Raw genomic sequence first — 13,743 nt, 5'->3', positions numbered from 1 at the left:
TTCAAGTTGCCATATTATCGTAAGCAGTGGATATTAGGAGAGCAAACTGAAGACGTGCCTAAGTTTTCAACAATGAACTATCACTCGAAGGAAACCAGTATTTACCAAGTCCTATTTTAGGAGACTCCCCTAGTGGTGCTTTGCATTCAGAGAATGATCAATGAATAGCATGGGCAAGGTTAGGAGCACCTGGAAGCAAAGTAAGAGAAAACCCAGGAGCCCGTTAGTGTCCTCTCAACATTCTACTTCCAAAATATATGAGTCTTGGCCGAATCTAAGTTTCTTGAGGTTAAGAAACTCCACAGCCTACAAAAATTCAAAGCACATAGTAGATACTTTATAAACAATTTTCAAATGAACTAGTATATATTCCGGATCTTCATTGCCACCATCCTAGTCCAGGATATAACCATCTCTTTCTTGTATTCAATAGTACTGAAAATCTCTTCTAACTAGCCTCTCAGCTTTTGCCCCACTAGTCTATTCTTCAAATAACTATCGGAGTTATCTTTTCAAATGTAAGTTAGGTCATTATACTGACTAAATGGCTCCAAAGTGTCTCATCACACCTAAGATCTAATATCCTCCCAAAGCTAGATAAAAAGCCCTGCGCGTCTGGCCCCTGCCTACTTCCCAGACCTCTGCACCTGCCGCTGCTCAGCTAGTGGTTTCAGCCTCTACCAGAACCTAAGTCAGCTCCGCCCTTTCCAGCCTCAAGGCCTCTTCGGTTCCCAGGTCCTGAAATCCCTTCCCGTGGCTCACTGTGGGCTGTCGTCTTCTCATGCTCCCGACCACCTAAGTTTAAGGAGCCTCCTCACACAACTGCTATCATATTTGCCTGCTTTTATTTTCTTCTTGGCCCATTATCATCATTAGAAATTATCTTGATGTCTTAAGTGTTGATTTACATTCTGCAGTGTTTCCACAAGGCATCTATAAAGTATTGTGAGAACACTGTTTCTCTTGTTTCCTCCCAGTCAAAAATGATTGCTGAATTACTAAGTGATTGAACGCCCCTGCCTGTTTCTAGTTCTCTTCAAATTGAGAAAATACACAAGCATCCAGGAACGAAAGTGGGATCCCGGGACAGTGCCCGCACCGCCCCTCCGGTAACCTGATCTCCACCTAGGCTTTCCCCAAAGGCTAGCCTCGGGGACCCGCCCCGCGGCTCATCCAATTGTGCTCCGTTTCCGCTAGAGGGCAATCTGGGCGGGCTCCGGACAACCTCTCGGTCTCCCACCCGCTATTCACCTGGTTCTCTCTCGGCTTCCACCAGGGGGCGCGCGTCCAAGCGCCGGGCCTCTGCCTCCGTGGTCGACCTCTTCAGCACCTCCAGCACAGTTTCCGGAGGCAAGTCGACCAGTTTCTCCCACAAGGACTCCGTGTAGAAATCCACTGTATGTGCATTGGAAATGGACAGGGCTTCCCTCAGGAACTGCAGCAGCCCCTGCAACTTGGCATGCAACGTGGACAAGTCCTGGGTCACCGGGAGCGGGCAAGAAGCCGCCATGACGCTCACCCTCCCGAGCTGTAGGTGGCGCAAATCTGGTGGTGAGGCGAGGGCTCCCCTGAAAGTGGCACAGGCCGGATAAATAGAGCTCTGATCCACGCTGGAGTTGGGCGACTGATTGCTTCGGCCTGATGACGTATTTTGACAGCGCCTCTGGTGGTTTTCGGGCGACGCTGTTAGTGTGCCATGGCGCCAGTGAAGCACGCAGCAAGGTGGAAGAAGGGAAGTTATGGGACGCAGAATGAAGAAGGTTCCTCGGTCGAATTCAAAAATAAAAACGTCAAACAGAGGACATGGCGACCTAACCATCGGCAGCCTTTCGTGGGAAGCGTTCGTGAGGGTATGTAAGCAAGCAGTCTTTACAAGTCCTCAGGACTGTGAGGTCTTAAAATACGCGGCCTGCCGAAGCAGGGAAGCAGGATTTAGAAACCAGATCCGGGCGTACTTGGGGCAGAGGAAGTCAGTCCTAAGCCAGCTGAGTCCGTGGGTGTCTCAGCTCCGAGTGGGAGGGCGATGCAGTGTTGCTAACGCTGTGTCTTTAAACATCTTCCCCGACTGACCCCGTTCTTGATCAGAACTCTTCTTCTATATTTGTCCACGAAACCGTAAGCAGAGAGCATTTACAGGTTCATCTGTGCATGTATTATGGAAAAGGATAGACAGAAGGATAGGACCTGAAATCTGCCCTATGCTTGATGATTACAAATCACCCACAGCCCTCCAATCTTTTATTGATCATCCTTTCTTTGGCTTTAGGTTGTTTGTCATTTTGTCTTGTCTGGTAAGTTCCGTGAGATCCCGTTTGTAATGTATAAATAGTAAGTAAGTTCAGTCAGCTGTTTTGACAGTCATACAGTAGCTTCTCTCTTTTGGGTTGAGTTACTTTTAAAAATAAGTCGTATAGTAGTTGTTTCTCTAAGATAAAATAATAATTGTGAGGTGTGTTTTTTTCCTTAAGTATTGATTGAAGACCTAGATTAAGTCTTGTAGGTGAATTAGTGAGTTTGTTTTCATTTGTGAGTTCAGTAACCTGGAGTTGTGCAACACCTTAATTATATTACCTTACTTGAGATTCTTGCTTGAAGTGACTGCACGACTAATGTTTCCTGGTGTTTTTGCAGAAAACCAACTTACTATTCACTCCATTAGCTTAAACTTGTTTTCTCGCAGTAACTTTTCAAAGCAAAACCAAGTAATTCTAGCATCTGAATGTGATGATGAAAACGTTTTCCACTTAAAATTAACAGCTACATTTTTCATGCAACTTATTTTCTGAAAAGGTAATTAATGATTGATATTCTTCAATGTAGGACAAGGCTTTGCATTTCAAAGAAAATTGAAGATTCAGCAAAATTACAAGAAATTGCTATGGAGGGAAAAGAAGGACCAGACTTCACAGGATTCCCAATTCAGAGATCGATACCCTGATCATCTGAAACATCTCTATTTAGCTGAAGAGGAAAGACTCAGGAAGCAACTTAGAAAAGTTAACCAGCCTTTGTCAAAACAAGTTAATCACGCTTTGCCAGCAGAACAGTGGAACAGTGACCAGGCTTTATCTGAAGAACACTGTAGCATTGACCAGACACAGCCAGAACAGTGTAAAGAAGAAAGGGTAAAGTATGTATTGTCTTCTTTTGAAATCCTTTGTTTTAAATGTAAGTAGTGTTTATGAAAAATTATAGGACAATTTATGTAGAAATTAGAATTATTATTTGAGAAATTTTAGAAGTCATAGTGTAATTGGGTGAAAATTTTTTCATGGAGGCTTTCTTTTTATGTTAAACGATAGAATAAGGCGAGGTTAGCTTAATTGAAGAAGTAATAGAATGGGAATTAAAATATCTGGGTTTTAGATTTCAGCCTCAAGAACATTTAACTTACTGGAACTGTGGTTAATGCCTGCTGTTAATATATGTTTTTAAAAAAACTAATTTTTGAGCGGTATAGTGTGGTGGTTAACAACATGGATGGATGGACTCTAGAGCTGGACTTAAGATGTTGGTGCCCACTGTCCTCTTCTTTAAAATGGAAATGATAATAATGAGTATTTAATTCAGAGTTGCCATGTTGTACCTCACCAGAGGGAATTATTCAGACTCTGGTGTCCCTGACCTATCATGACACTGTGAAGACTAGATGAGTTTTGTTTTAAGGTACTTTAGAAAGTATATGGTACATGGGAAGTGCTAGAAGTGCTACGGGAGTGCTAGCCACTACTGTTGCCACTGCCGTTAGCAGTCCAGATTATCTTTTCCCCCAAAGGATGTTGACTTAGTCTCATTTAAAAAGAAGTGGCATAACTCCATAATACTTCAGGTTGTATAAGTGCTAGCTTATAAAGCTTTCTCGGCTTTTATCCCAAGTTTAAAAAAAAAAATGCTACAATCCAAACTTGCAGAGGACCCAGGTATTACTTGGGACCATAACTTTTTTTTTTTTTTTAAATTATTACTTATTGATTTTAGAGAGAGGAAAGAGGGGAGAGAGACAGACTTAATTTGTTGTTCCACTTATTTCTGCATTTGTTGGTTGCTGCTTGTATGTGCCCTGATCAGAGATCAAACCGACAACCTTGATGTATTGGGATGACACTCTAACCAACCGAGCTACCTAGCCAGGGTGGGACCGTAACTGTTTACTTCACTAAAATTCTGTCCTTTAAAATGGTGAGTTATTTGTGCTAAACATAATAGGAACTGGGACCCCAGGAAAGAGTGTAGTTGGGAATGAAGACAGAGACACTAAAAATTCAGTTTTTATGTAGGTTTGTCCATCATATTGTTGAATGATGGATGTAAAACTCAGGCAAAAAATTAGCATTAGAAATGTAAGAATGAATCATTTCTGGTGTTAATTGAAGTGAGGAGGGTTTAATTATGGCATAAGATTCTGATCTTCTTAGGTAAAAATAATATTTTTTAAGATTTATTTCAAAGTGAAAGTGGGGAAAAGTTATCATTTAAGTTCATTAGAACTGCCTTAATTGGAAAAAGAGGGAAATGCAATGACAGCCATGTCAGTATAGGAAAATGCAATGTAGGGGATTAGTCAACTCTCAAATACTTAAAAAAGTCCAAGAAAAACAGGACTGAGAACAGGTCTTTGTATGTGTGGTGTAAACAGTCATTAGTGACCGTGGAGAGAAGATTTTCAGTAGATAACTCTGATGAAGCTGTACCTTTATATGTAGCGTCCAAAGCCATGGTCATGGATATGACTATCCAAGAAGAATGTGGAGACCAAAGCAAAAAACAGGTGGGGGAAAACCTGGAGTTAAAAGAGAAAGAGGCTCTAGCGTGGCACACTGAGATGGGGCAGTTGGATCAGGAGCATAGAATGTCACCAAAACTAAGGGAATGGAATTTTCAAAAGTAGTGAATGGTCAATTAAATGAGACTGAAAAGTGCCCGTTGAGGTGATGATCATATTCGGCTAGAAGGTCATTACTGTTTTGGCATGGGTGGTTTGATTGCAATGTGAGAGCAGAAATCAGATTGCAGAGTTAGGAAGTGAATGTGGAGTGACTATCTTAGTCTATTCACTCTTCTTTCTAGGTACTTAACTATGAAAGGATGGGGAATGAGAGATTGGTAGAAAGGATCTAGAATTTGGCGATGGGTAATTTATGTATTTGTTTACTTTAAGAAGGTAGCTGCTGAAATATTTTATACTGTGTTTATGGAGTTCGTGTAGTGAAAAGTTGAGAGACAGGAAAAATGAAGATTATTAATGAATCAGATAGCCTGAGGACATGGAGTCTGGGCCTAAGTGGCTGAATTAACAGTGGCGGGGTGGCACCCTTCAGAGAGATGAGAAGTACTTCAAGATAGGACAGTTCTCAGTGGAGGTGTGGTCACATGACTAAACAGATGAAGTAGAGTAGAGGTTAAGTGGTCAAAGAACGTTGGGATAAAATTCACGTATTCCCACAATTTCCATTATGTCCTTCAATTTAATGCTTTCTTTAGGCTGTCATTCCTGCCATTCATATGCTGGTTTCCTGGTTTTTGTTTTAAAAAAATGTTTTTAACATTCCAGGATCTTTCATATCTTTCTGTATTTTCCTTGATTGAAATACTTCTCCAAGAGTCTCCACTTACCACCTTGTAATCTATCTTGAAAGCTGTAACTATATTTTTAATAATGTTATCTTTATATTTTATTAATGAAATTAAGGTCCTCTTTCTTTCCTATTCTCTCTTCCCCTCTATTAATTTGCATTAGTTAGATTTTTACTATACAGTACTATAGTTGACAAACTTGTCATAATTTTAGTTATGTTGTTTTTAATATTTGTTACTTATTTCTTTATCTTACAAAGCTTCGTTGCAATTCCAAAGAAAAATAAAAAGAAAACATCAAATCAAAAAGCACAAGAAGAATATGAACAGATACAAGCTAAGCGTGCTGCTAAAAAACAAGTAAGACCTTTAAAAAATTTAGATTCATTTTTCCTATTTATGCAATGTATTTAGAAACTGTTTCTTAGTTTGGGGCACATAGTATGCCCCTGTAAATGTTTGTTTAGTAAGTGAATGGCATGAGCAGAATTGGAGAATTTCAACATATTCAAATTCCTTGATTATTTATATTACCCTAGAGAGGTGGTCAAGAATAGGATTTTAAAGATATTGCTTATAGGCTAATCATATGAGCTTCTGGGATAATGTTTACTAAGAGTTTGTTCCAGGAACTTGCATTTTTAACAAGAAACTCAAGAAATTGTTATGTATAATACAACTTGAGAAACACTGACATAAGAAAAATATAGATGACTTTCATAATTTTACATTGAAGCAAGTAAAAGCTAGAGGGAAAGTAAATGTTTTTTTTACTATAAAGAGTTGGTCTTGCCAATTAAAAAGCCTACTAAATTAACTTAGCAAAAAGTTACTACTATCTATAATCATTAAGAAACCCAAAATTAAAAGACTTTTCAAATGAAGAAAACAAAATTATGTATAGCTTCAAAAATTTATCACTTTAAATTCCCCAAAGATGGCACATAGTGTTTTTTGTTTGTTTTTTGTTTTAGCTTTAGAATTTGTGTAATTAAGAAATCTGCAAATTTCTGGAAATTTTACATCCAGAATTTTCATGATCATTCTTAAATTGGTGGCACGTTAAGGTGAAGCAGAAACATTTCTCCATTGAAATAGTGGACCTTTGTTTCATAGCTTCTTTCTAATCGATCATCTGATAATCTGCCACCTTTGGAAATATAGTATACCAGCTGAAGTACAGTAAGGACCGTTATACTGGAAAAAGTTTAATGTTCTGAAATTTCCTTTACATAGTTAAATGCTAGGACTTTGTAATTATGAAAATTGACAGCCTCTTAGATTTCAAATGTTAATAACCAGCATGAGAAATCAAAATTAAGAAAATTAAACAAGGACCCATAATAGATAGTAAGACTACTTACTTTTTTTTTTTACTTTGTTTAGTGAAACTCCATAAGTATAAACTACACTCCAGATACCTAAATTCACAAATAAGTTCCAGACCTTTGTGTGCTTATTAAAATAAATGAGGTATCATACCATATTGAGAACATAAGTTTAAGCAATAATGGCGTAGCAAATTGCTCAGACTTTGAATTCACAAGATCTGGATATGAGATGTAGCTGTACCAGTTATTTGGGTTCTTGGGCAAATCACTTCCCATGTCATTGAGCGTTGCCTCCTTGTCTGTAAGATGATAAAAAGCTAGCATAAAAATTTTAAAGAATAAAATGTACTGTGATGTATATGAAAGTACATTTGGTTAATTACAAGTCACCAAAAAATTTAAGGCTATGTCATTTTGGGGCTGTATGTGTTACAGGGGAAATTGAAAAACAGTGCACATAATGCAGTTTTAAAAACTTTTACTTAACTTTGTATTTGACTTAATAAAAATATTACCGTGCATTTCAAGTAGTGTTTCTTAGGTCTGTACACTATATAGCTTTGACATATTTTTCTTTAGACTCAAATGAACTTGAGTCTTTGTCCTAGCACATGAAATGAGCATGTTAATTCTTAAATGGTTAAAAATCATAATGGCTAGTGCAGTGTTTTGCACATATATGGTATGTAGCCAAAGGTTTTTCCTTAATGAAATCTGTCATATGGCAAAATAAAAAGAATACCAAATATTCTAGAAATGAAGATTTTAGTCTTACATGGACTAGAAAAACTCTAAAGTCCATTTTAATTCCTCATTGGGTCTAATTAAATGATGAAGTCATTTCATAAAAATGTCTTCTCCTGTGCTCTAACTTTATTTGCATACAGATAATTAAAATTGTTTAATAACTTTATGTTATAGCATGTATTATAGTGCAAATGCAAAAGTACACTACCTTTTGTAATGAGTAACACAATATTTTGAAAATAAAAGGGACAAACCTAAAGTGCTTGCATGGTAATACCTGTTTCATTGCAATTTCTGGACTGTATCTACTGTTTGTTACTAATGAAAATTATGTATGTTGATAATTTCAGGAACTTGAGAGGAGAAAGCAAGAGAGAGAAGAAGCTCAAAGACGCTACAAAAAGAAGAAAATGGAAGTGTTTAAAATACTGAGCAAAAAAACTAAAAAGGGCCAGCCAAACTTAAATTTACAGATGGAGTATCTTCTTAAAAAAATACAAGAAAACAGTTAAGTCGGACATTTTCTTCTCAGTCAAAGGTTAAAAGATCTATCGAGTTATTTTGTATATGTAATAAATATACTTCCTAACAATTCACTGAATTTGTCAGCATAAACTGGATTGCTGTTCTATACTAGATATAAAATGTCCAAATATTTTTCATATAAAGGAAATTTTTCTGTATGTACTCGATATAATATGATTTGTTATTGCCTGTGAAGGAAGGGTGGCCTGAATAACTGGAAGAATCTTCTATTTGAATGACAGGTTCAAGCACTCAATATTTTTGGTGCCACATACAGTTCAGATGAAATAAAATGTTTGAAAAATAAGGGAGCAGAGCTTCCAATGAAGCATTACCATGAAATTTTTCAATTTAGTAATCAACTGTTAACAGTTTCAAAATTCATTTTAATAGTGGAGACAAAGACTCTTCTTGGACGTAATTAATTTCTTTATTTTAAATTAAGCACATGTCACAGGGGAATGGACTTTTTGAAGCCTGAGAGCACAGAACCTAGGTGCTGAAACTACCTTTCGCCCTCACTGTCTAACTGTGGGGTCTTCATAAAGGAGAGTTTGCTGTAACAACTCAGAAAGCCGGGTATTTATAAACATTTCAAAAGCGGACGTACGTAGTTTTCAGTGTAAGATATTGGGAGCCCAGCATTGTCAGAGCAAGAACTAAGCTTTCCAGATGCTGTTACTCTGTAAGAACACTGTCACTGGAACGATCCTGGTGTACTCTCGGTACAATGGTGAGCCAAGATGAAGTACTTAAATAGTGCTCCTGCCTCCCTGCATCGGCAAAATGAGAAAGGCTTGACTATTGTCATTTTAGACAATCGATTGTACAATGATGCTTGTAAAATATTGCATAATGAAGTTTTTAAAATAATAGATACAGTCTAAAATTACATTGAGGTTTTAGAGAGTCCTTGCATTCTGCTGATCACTCAGCATTTAAAAGTGCAAGAGGAGGTACTGAGGAACCAACGTACTAAAGAAAGGTAGTTCTGTATTGCCAAGAAAAGCAATGCTTAGAAGTTTGCAATACATAATACTGCATTTAAAATAAGCAACACAGGAAACCTGCATTTGGCTATACCCTTTCGTATTTTTTCTAATCTACCGTGCTATCTCATTTCTGTGCCTTTGATTATGCTTTTCCCACCACCTGGAACACCACCTTCTCCTGCGGTGTCCCTCCCACGCTAGTAACCAAATTCCTACTGTCAAAACTCAACTCAGGTGTCCCTCCAGGGAGCCCTGCTGGTCTCAACCGCCCTCACCCCCAACCCTAACCTAAGGCTCATCCCCACTGGTCTCACACACTGCATGCATGTATTTCTCTTCCCACCCATATTTCAATTAAAATTTCAGTTACTGTGTCTCCCCTTGGAGACAGTAAGCTTTTGGGGAGTAATGACCGCATTTTACTCATAGCGGCATTCCTAGCAGTGATCAGAAAACCTGACACACAAGAGGCTAAAACTGCTGTTTCTTACTCAGCACTCTGACCTTTTTACTTGCCTCACTCTAAATACCTCCCTTCCTTGAAAAGACACTACATGTCCGTGGGCAGCCCTGCAATGAATAATTTTCTTTAGAGTGGCTGAGGTGTAGGGCTGCTCAACAAACTAATTTTGTAAACTATAACACTGTATTACCTGTATCAGGAGTTCTTACTTTTTAGTCTCAGAAATCCTTTATTATCTCATCAGTCATTGAAGACACCAAAAAAGCTTTTGTTTATGTGGGTTACATCTATTAATAGTAACTAAATTATAAATTCAAACAAATTAGAAAACTATAAAGTCACTTAAAAATAACAAGCCCGTTACATGTTAACACCAATACTTTTGAAGCAAAAAACTTAGTATGAGTGGCATTATTCAGTATCAGGGTTTCTCAGCCTTGGCACTACCGAAAGCTTGGACCAGGGAGCTCTTTGTCATGGGCTGTCCTGGAGGGGCAGATGTTTCGCAGCATCTCTGGCCTCTGCCCACTGGCTGTTGGTGGCACTCCCTGCTCCCAGTTAGGACAACCAAAAAATTCCCTGGCGCCTAAGGGGTGGATGAGGACAACATCACACTGTTGAAAACCACTGTTTTACATTTCTTCAAGTCTTTTCAATGTCTAAATAGAAGACAGTTCAATTTTTATTTTTGCTTCTATAGTCTGTTGCAATGTGTTGTTTTGATTGAAGTATGTGAAGTACAGCCTTACCCAGGTATGTAGTTTGAAAAGGGAAAAATAGCTTTTAAAAATGTGCAGTTTTCTTTGATACTACAATGAAACGACAAAAAAGGTTTTTTTTTAATTTGAAAAGTGCTTTTCTTTTTTTCACTATTCAAATACAATTGTCTCCATTTTCCCACTACAAAAAAAAAAAAAAAAAAAAAAAGTGGTTTCTTAAAGGTTAGTTGTAACATGGAATCTGAAACCTATTCATGAAGTTTTCCTATTCTGTGATATTAAAATATATGTTTATCTTAAACGTTGAATGGATCTTTTACCCTTTTGTAACATAAACATTACTTGGAAAATGTTTATGCAGCTCTTTTAAATGTTGACACAACTCATTATACAATATGAAAGAAAATACATTTGTTACTATTTATTTTATTAGGAAAAAATGAAGTGCTGGAAAGCTATCAAGGTCCCAAAGGCAGATGCAAATTTTCCAAAATTCAAATTTCCTTTTGAAGCTCAAATTTTGTCACTGGCAAATAATACTTGTATTCGTTTTTGTTGAAGTGACTGGCTCGTTTATTTTTGAAAAAGGTGGCTGCCAGATACCAAGGTCTACATCATCAAGGGCCGTAAATTGTTCTTTCAAGTAAGAATGATGCTCCCTGTGAAAAGTGGCAGCACCGCCTGCAGCTCACACAGCCGCCCAAGAGCTTTCCCCCAAGACCACCCCTTACTTTATATGCAACTGAAGGGCTTTGTGGGCGCTTCCCTTTTTGTGACAGAGAATCTTTTACAGAGAGTACTCAGGAGTTGAGATTTAACAAAATTAATGTTTACTGCTTCATCGAGGAGAGCACTAAGTGGAAGTGGCTTCTCTTCTGCAAGCCCCACTGTGGGGACCGCTGTGGCCAGCCAGGCCCCGCGTGGAGCTCAGGCACAGACGTCTGCCCGCCTATCACCATTAGTGTCAACACAGTGACAAAGGCAGATAACATCCCAGCGTTATGAAAACAGTTTTGCTCTCACTGATCCTGGCAGGTCTTTGAGAGCAGACCACATTGCTGGTCATGTTTTACTTTCATCATGAAATTAAACTGTGGCAAGCCTCCGTCTTGGGAAAACAGCAGCTCTGTTTATGTGATGAGCTCCTGAACTGCCAAGGAAATTGTATTGGATTCAAAGTTTCGGGCTGGGAGGGCCCTCGGAGATGGTCTAATCTAGCCCCTGCGGTGTACAAGTGACCGTGCCTAGGCCAGAGAGGGGAGGTAACTCACCCAGTGCCTCACAGCCAGTTGCGGCAGGACCAGAACAAGAACCCAGGTCTTTGATTCCCCGTGCAGTGCTCTTTCCCCGATACCCTGCTCTTCTCAGGCACTCTGTATGGCATCTGACACATGTCCACCTGCAAAAAGATCCTCATTGTACTCAGAGTCAGCAAGGTTTTCATATCGTTGGGGTATTTACTGTTGGTTTATGTTTGCTTTTGCCCAGCCAACATTCAGGAGGCTGCCTACTTTCTCCAGCTGCTTGACCTATAATTATTTTATTTGGCTACCAGGTGCTAGGAGATGCCTAGTTACACCTTTGGGCTCTAACAGACCTCCAAAAGAATTCGTTAACCCGGAGAACCCTGTGTATTTTTCCACTCAATTAAGCCACACCACAATTTATGACTGCTCCAACTGCAATTTGAGCCATCCCAGGATGAGCTCCACAACCTCTTCTACCTACAGGGTAGAGCCAGAGGAACCTCAGCCAGTCCTTCTCTGCTTCCTTCCCTCCTCCTCCCTCTCTGCCAACTCCTCAAGCTCCAGGGGGGCTGATTGCAACCCTGTCAGTGACTCTCTTCTCAAGGCAGACTTCTGGGTGCCAGAGGCCAGACCTGGAGGGGCCACAAAAGCAATTGCAGAGCTCACACCGAGCCCCACTGTGGCAGATGCCCGCCCACAGCCCTGATCCACGGAGGAGCTCCCGGGCTTCTCAGGAGCCAGGACGGCAAAAGCTCGGGAGACCTCAGGCCTGCCCTCCCAGCTGGGATCTGCGTCCGCTCCTGAAACTGCAGGGACAGTGGCACTGGATGTGGAAGGACCACAGGGCTCTCACCTGGCCCTCAGCTCTCTAGCGGATGGGCCTCTGGGAAGCCCCTTGCAGTGTAGTTCCTCAAGGACACACTCAGGTTGTCCTGCCATTTCTGCTTCCTAGACCAGGCAAGTCACATAAAAGTGGAATGGTGGCCACTCAAGAGAGCTACCCTATGTGACTCCACTTTGTAGTTTTTTATTTCAGTGAAGTAGGAAATGTAGATTTTTTTTAATGCTAAAAAGTCTCCTTTTTACAAGGTAGCCTAAAAGAAAATTTGTGCAAAGGTCAGATATTCCGTGAGCTTGCTTGTTTGCAATCCACAGCCTAACCTGTCACAGAGGCCTAGGCCCGCTGGCGCCCCGGGGAAGCAGGATGAACCCCCAGCGGTGCCTACACTGCTGCACATGCTTGCCTTTGACTGAGGAATCAGCCGCCCAGGTGGGAGGCACTGCAGTTACAAGCTCAGAATTACAATGCTAGGGCTCCCTGGGACCACAGAGAAACTGTAGCGCGAGCCTGCATTTTAGGGGGGCGTGTATTAAAACCAGCCGAGGAGAGGGACACAGCCGGGGCCTTCGGGCTGGTTGGTAACGGAGCCAGGGGAGCCCAGGGCTCCTGGCCCTCAGGGCAGCGCTCTCGCCCCCGCACCATGCTTCGGAGAACGCACTGACCTCAGATGTGACATGGGGCTCAGAGGCCAGTGGCTGCAGAGGCAGAGCACGGAGAGAGGAGGCTGGGGCTCACAGGCTCCGTGACATCTCCCTGAGGCACGGGTTGAGTCTACACATTGCTCACAGAACATCATTAGCATGAAGCAAAGGCTTCTGGGGAGAAGGAGAGAAAAGGACTAGGACCATGATGCTCAAGGGGAAGAAATGGTAGCATGCGGTAGGAAAATTCTCCCGAAAGGAAAAGTTCACATCTGGGAATGGAATGGGAAACTAGATGGGATCAAAGAGTCCCACCCAGGAGTCTGTAACAGCAGGTAAGTGAGAGCCTGAGGCTCTCCCCACTTTGTCTCTGGCCCTGCCCCCTCACCTTGCCAATCTCCAAGGTCCTTCTATAGAACGAGTTGGCATCACACGATTCACTCTTGCTCTCTGCTTGCCCCAAGTCCTGATTTTGCTCTCCTGTCTCTGAAACAAAGATACCCGACCACACCCCTCAGACACTCAGAGGGCATCTCAGGCTCCCCACTTTCCCTCCTCCCAGGCCAAACTCCTACTGAACTAAGTCGGCTGGGGGCTCGGCATCCTGTGGGGCTCGGGGTGCAGGAATGGACATTAGGATAAGGAATGGTGGGAGCTGAGCTC

At 40.8% G+C, this 13,743-nt stretch overlaps 2 protein-coding genes across 2 annotated transcripts in view; one reads left to right on the top strand and one right to left on the bottom strand.

Annotated features, from left to right (window-relative positions):
* METTL25 (methyltransferase like 25) overlaps positions 1-1,580 on the bottom strand; it is an 88,635-nt gene extending 87,055 nt beyond the window's left edge. The window contains exon 1 of the mRNA XM_054580169.1: positions 1,252-1,580. Within this exon, the coding sequence (XP_054436144.1) occupies positions 1,252-1,510 (259 nt within the window). The 5' untranslated portion in view covers positions 1,511-1,580. The remainder of the gene's footprint in view (positions 1-1,251) is intronic.
* Positions 1,581-1,659: 79 nt separating this feature from the next.
* Positions 1,660-10,524, top strand: CCDC59 (coiled-coil domain containing 59). The gene is made up of 4 exons (XM_054580168.1): positions 1,660-1,850; positions 2,821-3,130; positions 5,835-5,934; positions 8,003-10,524. Exons 1-4 carry the CDS (start codon positions 1,697-1,699, stop codon positions 8,162-8,164), a joined length of 726 nt encoding a protein of 241 aa, XP_054436143.1. The 5' UTR covers positions 1,660-1,696; the 3' UTR covers positions 8,165-10,524.
* Positions 10,525-13,743: the final 3,219 nt, after the last annotated feature.

The sequence above is a fragment of the Pteronotus mesoamericanus genome, unplaced genomic scaffold (genome assembly GCF_021234165.1).
Source record: "Pteronotus mesoamericanus isolate MK-2021 breed Mesoamerican mustached bat unplaced genomic scaffold, CSHL_Meso_final contig_56, whole genome shotgun sequence".
Lineage (NCBI taxonomy): Eukaryota > Metazoa > Chordata > Mammalia > Chiroptera > Mormoopidae > Pteronotus > Pteronotus mesoamericanus.
Note: the sequence above shows the minus strand (reverse complement) of the source record. Positions and strands in the feature narration are given on the sequence as shown.